Source organism: Mustelus asterias, chromosome 26, assembly GCF_964213995.1.
Source record: "Mustelus asterias chromosome 26, sMusAst1.hap1.1, whole genome shotgun sequence".
NCBI classification, from domain to species: Eukaryota; Metazoa; Chordata; class Chondrichthyes; order Carcharhiniformes; family Triakidae; genus Mustelus; species Mustelus asterias.
Genome location: NC_135826.1, coordinates 15,015,969 through 15,027,972, shown reverse-complemented (window position 1 = coordinate 15,027,972; position 12,004 = coordinate 15,015,969). Strand labels below are relative to the sequence as shown.

At 42.1% G+C, this 12,004-nt stretch overlaps 1 protein-coding gene across 1 annotated transcript in view; it reads left to right on the top strand.

The window, feature by feature from the left end:
- Window positions 1-1,436: 1,436 nt before the first annotated feature.
- LOC144479467 (cysteine dioxygenase type 1-like) overlaps window positions 1,437-12,004 on the top strand; it is a 32,985-nt gene continuing 22,417 nt past the window's right edge. Inside the window, exon 1 of the mRNA XM_078198166.1 lies at window positions 1,437-1,696. Coding sequence (XP_078054292.1) covers window positions 1,527-1,696 — 170 coding nt within the window. The 5' untranslated portion in view covers window positions 1,437-1,526. The remainder of the gene's footprint in view (window positions 1,697-12,004) is intronic.

The window sequence follows — 12,004 nt, the reverse complement described above, 5'->3', positions numbered from 1 at the left end:
TCCTGGAACCTTGCCTGTATACAAAGTATTTCTATTACCTTTATCAACTTTGTACTCTGATCTTTGCACTTATTATTTCTGTTTCTTATCTTTTAAGTTGTTGTGTTTCTAATATTATTTCTATCGAAGGGCTGAATGACTTCTCTCCTAATTCCTATGTAACCTTGTTCCCTGTTCCTTCCTATGTCAATGGTTCTGACATGGGCCACAGCTTATCCCCTTCCATTCCCACAATCCTTTCCAGCCACTTTGAGCTATCTTTTACCTGTGCATTGGGTACGCTACACACTCCTCTGGATTCTCGATGGCGTTTGCACAGGGGTATCTTCTCTCTCCCTAAGTAGAATTGTATGACCTTCTTTCTAACCTCCTCATCCCCACCACCCTCTGTCCTCTGTTAATGTTTAAACTCACTTTCCTGCCATGTAGTGAAAGTAGGAAACCATGTTATCCAGGGAATTTGACCCCTATTATTCAGTGGCAGAAATTACTTTCAGTAGCAGCAAAATTCAGGTCAGGGAGGGACTCAGTGGGGGTAAGAATGGAGCACAGGCATGAGGTTCAGTTAGGAGTGGGACTTAGGTCGTGCTGGGGAGCACCGCTCAGGAGGAAGTGGGAGTCCACTTGCAAGGCTGAATTTGCATCGATTTTACTTCAGAGAGACACATAGATTGGACAACCAGAACCCTGACAATGGCTGCTTTGTCTGAGCTAGGATAAAGTCAATACGTGGGAGCGTCCATCTGAATCAAACAATGAGTGAGATACAGTGCAGCTAAATCCTGCCAGCTTTTAACAGTATAAAGGGCTTGGTAAAATTACTTTAAAAATGTGGCATAACCCTGGAGTACATCCTCATCCATTTCAAGAAAATAAAGAAATGTATGTGGTGTTAAAGGCTCAATGGGCCGAATGGCCTCCTGCATGGTAGGGATTCTATGATTCCATGAAATGTGAATCATTTGTATAATTTCACCAGAGCCTTGGGCACTTGTCCCAACTGTAAACTGAACAACAACAAAAAAATCCAAATACTGCAGAATTCTAGATTATTTTGACACAAAATGTTAAACTTTGAGCGTCCAAACAGTTTGATGTGTTGAGTCATCAGTTCAGGCTTCTTTTTTTTAGGTCAAACCAAATAAACAAACTCAAATTAAGTCAGGACAAAGTAAAAGGGGCAACTCCCCAAAAGGTGGGGGAACAGCCCGAACAAAAATCAAAGTACAAAGGAAACTTGAAAACATCAAATTAAAATGTGATTATCAGGGTCGATAACACCGCCCCCCCCTGCGGTGCCCAACGGGCAGTCATCAGTTCAGGATGCAGGAATTATTGGTCAGACGTTGCCAATGGGAATGTTTTGACTAATTCATTACTTTAATTTCCCGGAACTCCTCCCTCATTCCGCCCACAATTTTTCCAGGCTCCTTATAAAATGCGTTGCTGCAGTCTGTTAATCACCTTCACTTCTTTGAGTCTGCTCCGCTGCTGGTTTGGGTTAATTACTGAAACGCGGAATAAAGATGAATCAGACCCAGCTCCAGGCGCCGGAGACTTTAGAGGATTTGATCAAACAACTTCATGAAATTTTCTCCAGTGACAAAGTCAACGTGGAAGAAGTGCACGGTTTGATGGAATCTTATAAAAGCAACCCTGTAGATTGGAGTAAATTCGCAAAGTTCGATCAATACAGGTAACCCACTTCAACCCTCGCAGCCCATCACTCACTGGAATACAGGGTCTAACAGTAAACCATCTCCGGACTGGAACTTTTAATACATATCTTTTTGCGCATTAAATGTTGCAAAGGAAGCAAGGTAGTTTCAGATTGGTGAAATTCAAGCTGCTCCGGACATTCGCTAACTGGTGCGTTTCAAATGGTCAGATTGTTGCAAAGTCTTTCAGCAACATATTTCCATAGCTGGGGGGGAAAATCCGGAAATTTTAATATGAGCACGTACTCAGTAGAAATGAGCCCCGCAAATGATTGCTAACACTGATAGGTTAGTACGTTGGTTAATTAATGGATTGATGTATTACAGTGTGACTGCATCGATGGACAGCATCGCAGTGTACACAACTGACAATTTCCGACCATGTTTTCTACTAAGAATCGATGTAGATTGATGCCTACAAGTTTGTGCTCTCTGTCTTGTCACTATTGACAGCATCTGTTGAAAACTGGTTGTTCTCAGTCTATGTGCTTTCTACAATCGCATTGTTTGCAGCTCATTAGCCAATTCAGTTCAATGTGCTTGTATTTCTTCAAAGATGACCACAAGCAGACGCTCCCATTAAAATAACATTGACATTAAAAAGTCGACATTGGGATTCGCACTCTTGTATTGCTCCCCATTAACCTGCACTATTCTTTAACAATTTTTCCCTAAACACTGAATCTTGTTTTGTAACTGCTGACATTCTGTTTGTAGAATTGTTTAATGACTAACTTAGTCATAGTTTTACAGCATGGAGGATATCGTACATAGGAAAGGAGAGAGTGCAGAATGTAATGTTAGTCATAACTAGAGTGTAGAGAAAGATCAACTTAATGTGAGGTAGGTCCATTCAGAAATCTCATGGCAGCAAGGAAGAAGCTGTTTTTGCGTCAGTTGGTACGTGACCTCAGACTTTTGTATCTTTTTCCCAGTGGAAGAGAGTATGCCTGGGGTCCTTGATTACGCTGGCTGCATTTCTGAGGCAGCTTGAAGTGCAGACAGTGTCAATGGATGGGAGGCTAGTTTGAGTGATGGACTGGGTTTCATTCACGACCCTTTGTAGTTTATTGTGGTCTTGGACAGCAGGAGCCGTACCAAGTTGTGATACAACCAGAAAGAATGCTGTCTATGGTGCATCTGTAGAAGTTGGTGAGAGTTGTGGCGGACATGCCAAATTTCCTCAGTCTTCTGAGAAGGTAGAGGTGTTGGTGAGCTTTCTTGACTATAGTGTCGGCATGGGGGAGACCAGGACAGGTTGGTGATCTGGACACCTAAACTTGAAACTCTCAAATATTTCTATTTCGTCCCCTTTGATGTAAACGGGCACGCTCTCCACTACGCTTCCTGAAGTCGATGACAACTTCCTCGTTTTGTTGACATTGAAGGAGAGATTATTGTCATTGCACCAGTTCACCAGATTCTCTATCTCATTCCTGTACTCTGTCTCATCATTGTTTGAGATCCGACCCACAATGGTGGTGTCATCAGCAAACTTGAAAATCGAGTTTTAAGGGGAATTTGGCCGCACAGTCGGTGTATAAGGAGTATAGTAAGGGGCTGAGGACACAATACTTTTCAGTGTAAACTAATACATGTGACGTATCAAATCAAGGTTGGTTTCCTTAGCAGAGAATGAAGAGGAGGGACTTGTTTGAGGTGTACAAAATTGAGGGGCATAGATAGGAAGAAACGTTTCCCCTTAGTAGAGGGTCAATAACTAGGGGCACCAGTGTGGAGGATGATCTTTGGAGGTGTTGTTGCCTTTCCTTACTGACTGCAGTCTATGGATTAGGAAGTCAAGGTGCCCCAGTTTGGAGATGAGTCTTGTAGGAATAATGGTGTTAAAGGCTGAGCTGTAGCCTATGAAATAGGAGTCTGATGTAGGTGTCTTTGTTGTCTAGGTGTTCCAGTGTTGAGTGTAGGGCCAGGGAGATGGCATCTGCTGTGGAACTGTTGCGGCGATAGGTGAACTGTAGTGGATCCAGGCAGGAATTGATTTGTGCCATGACTAACCTTTCGCAGTGCACTATATAGAAAGGATGCAGAGGAGGTTGCTTGGGCTTAACCAACGTCTCTTCTTAGCAGCCCAGGCAACCTCTGGGTGAATCTCCTCTGCACCCTTTCTAGTGCAATCACATTCTTTCTATAGTGTGGTGACCAGAACTGCACACTACTTAGTTGCAGCCTAACCAGTGTTTCATACGCCCCACCATAACATCCCTGCTCTTGTACTCTATGCTTTGGCTAATAAAGGCAAGCATTCCATATGTCTCCTTGCCTGTTTAAAAGTCATGTCATTCCTACTTGATAACACAACATGGCCATTTGCATGAGCATTGTTGGTTTTGTCTTGAATCTTGTTAATAAGTAAAGGACTTGCATTTATAGTGTTAAAATGTCCCAAGTAGATGTTTGCATAGGCAAATTCGGTCACTAATCTATGCACAGTAATACTGTACAGATGAAATGCCAGTTAATCTTTTTGCCAGTTAATCTTTTGGCATAACAATGCTCCACCAAGGAATGTTGGCCTCTTGCATGTCAATGGTTGGAATCCTAACATTTATAGATAATCCCTGGAGCAGTCACAACACCCAAACCTCTGAGTCAGGTTAACGGTTGCAATCCCACTCCACAACTGTGCACAAATCTAGGCTGCTATCCCAGTGCAATTCTGAGGAAGTATAATGGGTTGCATCTTTTGGATCAGCTGTGTTTGCCTTTGCATTTTACAAACTTCTGAACATAGCAATCCTACATTCTGCGTCGAGTTTCAAGACAGGAATTAAAGTCGGATAAAGATCATCAAAAGCCATGCTGAGCAAATTTCTTCAGGTGGACAAGATCATTAATAAAATTAATATTTTAATTTTTGTTCAAGTTACAAAGCCAGTGGACAGGGTAAGCCCTTAATCCATCTCCTTGCTGGCTCCAAAATCAAATTCAAATTGAATCGAATTCATGGTCCCCACAAGAGGCTGGCACGAAAAGGCATTGCTCTTGATCTGATACTTGATTTTTAGCCAAAAGTCTGAGACATCCTTCGCTGCCAATTTGAATCAACTGAGCGGTTTGCTAGATCACTGAGGGTAGTAAATGATGAACAACTTTGCTGTGGATTGCATATGAGGGTGGCAGGCTTTTTTTTTCCATGAAGGGAATTAATGAACTCAATAAATTTTATGGTCATTTTTATTGATACAAGCTTTTTTAAAAAAAAATCAATCTCAAATTGCAAAATTGAGATTTAAATGCACATCCCCAAGTTATTCATCCAGGTCTCTGGATTACTAGTCCTACAACATAAACTTCACTACCTACTGTTATAATGTAGTGTTGTTTTCATTAAGGTTGAGGAAGGAAATGTCTGCTGCACGTTTGTCAAGAAGATAGTAGAACAAGACCTAAATGTTGAGATTCTCCTCCAGGTTCGGCTGTTGTAAACTCTAGAAACTGAAGCTCCGTTTTGACGTAATGGTGAAAGAATTTGAGAAACCTGGAGAGCAAAACATTAAAAATCAGTGCTGGTTGGTAATCCACAACTTTAGAAGAAATGTTGAAAAATGAAACATACACTGAGGTTTTATTTAAGCCTCAGTTTCTTATTTTTCTACACTCCCCTCCTCCCCCCGCCCCCCCCCCCCCCCCCCCCCGCCCCCTTCCTTGCATAGTTTAATCTGAGTTTGTTTACTTGGTTTGGTTTGACCTGAAAAGAGGACAAGGGCTAAAACGAGCACCCTCGAGGATTAAGGACAGCAAGTGTGGAACACATCTGCAAGTTCCCCTCCAGGTCCCACACCATTCTTATCTGGAACTATGCTGTTGTTCCTTCACCATTGCTGGGTTTAAAAACATGGAACTCCCTCCCCAACAGTCCTGTGGGTGTAACTGCACAAGGTTCAGAAGGTGGCTCAATACAACCTTTACAAGGGCAATTAAGGATGTGCAACACAGGCTGGCATTTTGCCCTTGCCACTTAAATCCCATGAACAAATTTACAAAAGTTTTAAAATTGGACAGTTCCCCAAATATAAATTTGGGAACCAAGTTCCTGAAGAGACTGGAACAAGACGTGTGCACGCTTTAAAAGAAGCCCAGGATTATTTCTCCAGGTGAGTTGTGCTGGCTGGGGTCTAGTGAGCACAGTGGCAGGAGGTTTTGGAGAATGGGTGGCGGGAATGCCTTGGTGGGTGTGGTGTCAGTCAGGGAGGATCTAGAAGATTTAGTGGTTGGGGCGGCGGGGGGTGGGGGGGTGTTGCAGGTTGAGGCTGGAGGAGCACTTCTATCCCTCCTGGATGACAGGAAAGAGATTTTTTAAGTATAGAAACTATTGACCATCCTGTGCCTCTTCTCACCCCAATCCTGCTTGGCACCAGGTTTAACTAGCGTGATGCTCACCTGTGCAGTTAAAATGGTGATGGGACCCCATTCTGCCCTATACTTCCAGCTTTTAGATATTAACCCACACTTGTCTATGGTGAGCAACTCCCTGAAAGCAATAAGAAAGTTATTGTGAAAACAACGTGACAGTCATTTTAATCCCCCCTCATCCTATTCCTATCAGATGAACGAGGTTAACTGTAGCTATTTAAGTTATTGCTTAACTAATTGTCGTTGGGTGGCACAGTGGTTGGCACTGCTGCCTTTCAGCGCCTGGGATCGATTCCAGCCTTGGGTGACTGTGCAGAGTGTGCACATTCTCCTGGTGTCTGCGTGGGTTCCCTCCAGGTGCTCCAGTTTCCTCCCACAGTCCAAAGATACATAGGTTAGGTGGATTAGCCATGTTAAAATGTGGGGGATTAAGGATAGGGTGGAGGGGTGTAAGCCTGGGTAGAGTGCACTTTCAGATGCAGGTTCAATGGGTTGAATGGCCTCTTTCTGCATTGTAGGAATTCTATGGTTCCAATTTTCATAAAGCTAACACTATAAAACACTCACCTGATGAAGGGGCAGTGCTCTGAAAGCTTGTGTTATCAAATAAACCTGTTGGACTTTAACTTGGTGTTAAAGAGACTACTTACTATAAAATAAGATTACATTTCAAGTCCAGAGATGGAAATTGTTTTGTTTAAAATGCAGTGGCCTTCAGCTCCGAAATTCTCGCATGCAAAATGTCTTGATTTCATAGCAAACTCAATGCAATAATCTTTAGGAAAAATCAAGTAGGGTATCATTGTGAGCCAACTACTGTTTAAAAACACAGGGGGTGTTGAGGCATCTAATCAGTGGTACAACTGCTCACTAACACTCTTCTGTGTATCACTCCTGCCAAAGCCCATTGGTGGGAAAACCTTCAGCCTGAGTCCTGTTCTCTCAAACTCCTTTGCTACACTCTCAATCTTTTTCTAAAAAGGTTTTGGTTATCGCTTGCCATTCCTCCCTTCTAACCTTGATGAGTTTTCCCTAATCCTATGCAAGGTCTTGGGTTTTTGTTGGGATTAAAGATGATCTGTCTATCAATGCACATTCTCTGCTTACAAATTAAAACTTCGAACTAGACTGGCTGCATGAACAGGATGTTTGCAGCCTGCTTATTGTAAGTAAGAAGGCAGCAAACAATGAAGTCTTTGACATTGTGTTACTGCCCCATGGATTCTGCTACCCACTGCAGTCATTAGCCTTGATTCTAAAGGGCAGGAAGAGCACATACTGTGCATGCAAATCCCAAATGTGAGCAGTGAACCTGGGGTATCTGCAATCCAGCCTTGTTATAAAAAGCAAAATACTACAGCTGCTGGAGGTTTGAAATAAAAATCTAAAATGCTGGAAATACTCAGCAGATCTGGCAGCATCTCTGGAGGGAGAAAACATTACTGAGGATGAAAGATCAGTGACATTTTGGCTCTGTTTCTCCTCAGATGCTGTCAGAGCTGCTGAGTATTTCTGGTTTCTATTTCAGACTTCGTTACATTGCATTCTTCCTCATGCCCTGCTGGGTTGCTTGCAAAAGGCTGCAGTTGGGGGTCCATAGGATCAGTCCCTAGAAGTTCGATAAGCACTCTGGCCAGATAGGGAAGTCATCACTGCTGTTCCACTTGTATCTCTGACTGAAATAGCAGATGATGACTTCAGCATCTGAGGGCAGGTCATTTTAATTGTCCCAGGTCAGTTTCTGTTAGCCGAGAGCTCAAATTGGGTAATAAAAGCAAAATACTGTGGATGCTGGAAATGTAAAACCGAAAATGCTGGAAAAGCTCCGCAGGTCTGACAGCATCTGTGGAGAGTGAGAACAGAGATAATGTTTTGAGTCTGTGTGATTCTTCAGAGTTTAAAATTGGAACCATTCTGCGAATCTTTGAGTGTCGAGTATCTTGGGGCAACATTTTGTGTGGTTCTCCCGACATACACTCCCCATCAGTGACCTCATTGAAACTAATATTGGGAGTAGCTCACTGAAAGGAAAATCACAGAAACAAATTCACAATCCATGGCTCAGTAATAGTGACACTTCCACATGATCTCCAAACATGTGTACACAAATATTTGTTAACTTTCTTTCCACAATCGTTCTCTTGTCTAAAATGAACCACAGCATTGGAGATCAAAAAATCTCAACCCATACCCAACCAAGTCCTGTTCTTGGAACTTTGTGGGGCCAATGTCCCAGGGAGGACAAAGAAAATGCCTCCGACACTCTGAAGCTTGTCTTGAAGCATGGCAACACTGAAACATTCAGAATGGCGATCACTTGTCCATCAAGCTGCGTGTCTTAATGATGAGGCAGAAAAGGAAGCAAATCTTGTACTCTGGGTCCCACTACCTAGCGGGGTGTCCAGCCTGATTGTGCCCAAAGCTCTGCAAATCTCAGCCTGTTGAGTCACTTGAAGACCCATGGCAGAAACCTGTGACCCTGGACGTTATCTGCAAATTTAGGGATAGTCAACAACAAGGAGCAAGGAAATAATTGGACCCTCTCCACCACCATAACTTTGTTAGAAGTTCAGCAAAAAGCTTGCTTGGGAATTCTATTGAAGTTATGGCAGCAGATCAAGAGAAGCCTGAAAGAACTCAAACTGTCTACAGGAGAATCTTTAGTGCTGCCGTCAGACTTTTGAATGGACCTACCTTGTATTAAGTTGATCTTTCTCTACACCCTAGCTATGACTGTAACACTACATTCTGCACTCTCTCCTTTCCTTCTCTATGAATGGTATGCTTTGTCAGTATAGTGTGCAAGAAACAATACTTTTCACTATACTAATACGTGTGACGATAAGTCAAAATTGCCTGCTCAATTGAACAAGCAAAATTTAAAGTTGCATTGAATTTAGTTCCCTTATTCTACTCGCATTGTGTAGTTGTTCAGCTGAATCTAGTTCAAGCCAGTGCCAGGATAGGTGCAGAAGAGGACTTTTGTGCCAAGTTACTTGCACATCAGCCTAGGACACACTAGCTAGATCTTGACTTTGTCTAATAGTGTAAAACAGGTGATGTTGAAAAGGCAGCTTGCTTTACATCGCTGCCAAATTTGTTTCAATAAGTAAAAATTGGGAGGTGTAAAACGGGCTGATACACTATTGCCCCCTTTACACTATCGCACAAGTTCAGGATTTGCCCCCAATGCAATGTTCCAAACAAACTGCAGAGGAATGTGGCCATGCAACAATGTAGGACTTACACATCTAGGGGACATTGGCACTTCACAGTATCATGCAATCTTAGACTGCACAGAGCAACAAACAGGCTGAGCAGAACAGAATTGGAGGCAGTGTTGCTGCACGATACAATATTTGCTCATTAATGACATTGTCTTGGCTGGTATTTTAACAAGCAGGTAATTTATCTTTCAAACAGGTTAAAACCTTCATATACCAAGCAGTGTCAGACTAATGTCTTAAGTGCGCTAGCCCAAGTAATAAGAAAATGAAGAAATACCATTTTTATTGATGCTCAATTATATTCTGCTGCATGCAGCAGTGACCTGGGGATTAATTTTAATTCCTGATGGGTTGCTGACCCTAAGCCTGCCTCAGAGCTGTTTACTGCACAGTTTTCAGCGTGTTTGTGTTCTTGTTCTATATTAACTGTAATAGCCCTGCTGTAATTTCACCACTGTGTACACAGCCTGTTTAAATATTCAACATTTTTTTCATCTGATACTAGATATGACATGGAGTCTCATGGGTAACTGTTACACTCGAGAGGTTACAGCTGTATTTTGCCTTCCCAACCTCAAATAACAAAGAAGAAACCAGCATTTACAAAATAATTTATTACACCTCCTGGATGTCCCAAAGGTTTCACCACAAATTGGTTATTTTTGAGATGCAGCCACTGTTGGTGGGGAAAACTGGGCAGTCAATTCCATGCAATGGTCAGAGAAAATGCAATTCTCTTGAAGAATTCCATACTAAATGGTCTCAAACCTCCTGCTATCTAGCTCCATAGACCCTGGAATTTTCCGGTCTTTGTATATTCTTGGTAGGCAAAATCCACAAACCAATCTGGGGTGTTACTTGCAGGATATGATTAGATTCCATTATCTCCACAGGAGATGGCAGTTGTTTCTGTATTAGTTTGAGGCTTTTTATGTGTCCTGTCTGGAGATGGGATGTGATTCCATTGTTTATCTCCTAGTATCACCCCTTTAGCAACTCAGTCAGTGACTGAATTGACATCCTCCAGCCATCTTTAACAATATTTCTCATTTAAAGTTCAGTATGCCTGTATACAAGGAAGCGACAATGGCTTATCTGACATGAATGGGAACTAAGGGTCATTCAGAGGTATGTTACAAAAATACTCACATTATTAGCAGCACGATTGCAGTACAGTTATGCACACTTGGATAAACAAAGTCCTCAGATTTATATGATGCATGCAAAGTAATAAGGGAGGGAATTGCAAGAGCTCTGGTATAAATCTTCAAAATCACTGAATACTGGATAGGTGCTGGGAGCTTGCTAGATTGTGCTGCAATAGAATATTCCTTAAATTTGAATGTAAACATACCTGTCCCCAGTTGGGGAAGGATTATGAAATAATTGTGAAAGTATATAAACCAGCTCACTCGGTGTCTGGGAGAGTCTGTTACTTTGCTTTGTTTTGGAAATAAACCTTTTTAAGGTACAGGCTAGACTTCCTCAACATATAATGATTGGAATTAACAGAAGGGGCAAATGTTATACTTAAGAAAAGTGATCCAGTCTGATTAATCAAAGTCCACTATTGTTTTACAATATGAATCCCAGCACGATAGACAATGAGATCATTTATTGTATAGAATTTTCTGTTTTGATTCAGATGGGAAAGATGCTGGTTATTGTTTATTTGCAAAAGCAGTGGTTCCACTATTAGGTGGTATCCTGTTCCCAATACTCAATTTAGGCTGGAATTTTACCGCCCCATTCGCCACGGGAATCGGAGCAGGCTAGGGGAAGACAATGAAGGTCTGTTGACCTTTGGTGGGACTTTACAGTTTCTGAACGAGGGAGGCCATAAAATCCCACCCCACAGTGACTTGATAAACTTGGACTTGTATAGAGCTTTATTATGCTGCGCAACTAATGGACTGTCTTTGAAGCACAGTCCCAAGTATACAGTAGACAAATTGCACTTAACAACATACCACAAACAGCAAGTAAGATGAATGGTCAAATTTGGGAATATTAGCCAAGCTGCTGCCAGAACTGCGTTATTTTGTAAATGGTGCCATTTTTTTCTTCACACTACCTGATCAAGTCAACAGGGCCTCTGTTCTATGTAGCCTCCAAAGAAAGCCACACCTCTTGACAATGCAGCAGCCCTTGGATTAAGGCAAGCCTTCATGTCATGTTGGCGTTTCCTTTCAACTTGACTTTCCCCTCCTGAGTTCAATGGCTGGGATAGGGAAAGGGTTTCACTTGCATTTTCAGTAGCTGCTTTATGCTTCTATCAAGATCCACATCAAAATGTCAACCCTGAGGAGGAATATTTCATGCAAAACCTAATGCAACATCAACAGACACTCCATTCCACACTAAGTGTTTATTTTTAACTTGACATTTCTACAACTTTTACAGAAGCTGCTGTTAGGCTTGATAACACTACAGAGTTTCGTAGAAATGTAAAGCCGCCTAACCAAGCCTTTTCAACTGTAGTAATCCTTGACCTTGGCTCCAGCAGGAAATTTTATATTGGTTTCTGTGGTGGCATGCTGAATAACGAGACCCAAAATTGATGGTTTGTTGAGCACAGATTTTATCAGGATCTTCCAGTTCTGCCAAAGTGAATGGGCTGTTGAACATGTGCCAAAAACCTCCAACCTTGTTTGTGGCTGGGATTCCCTGCTGCTGCAGTGGATG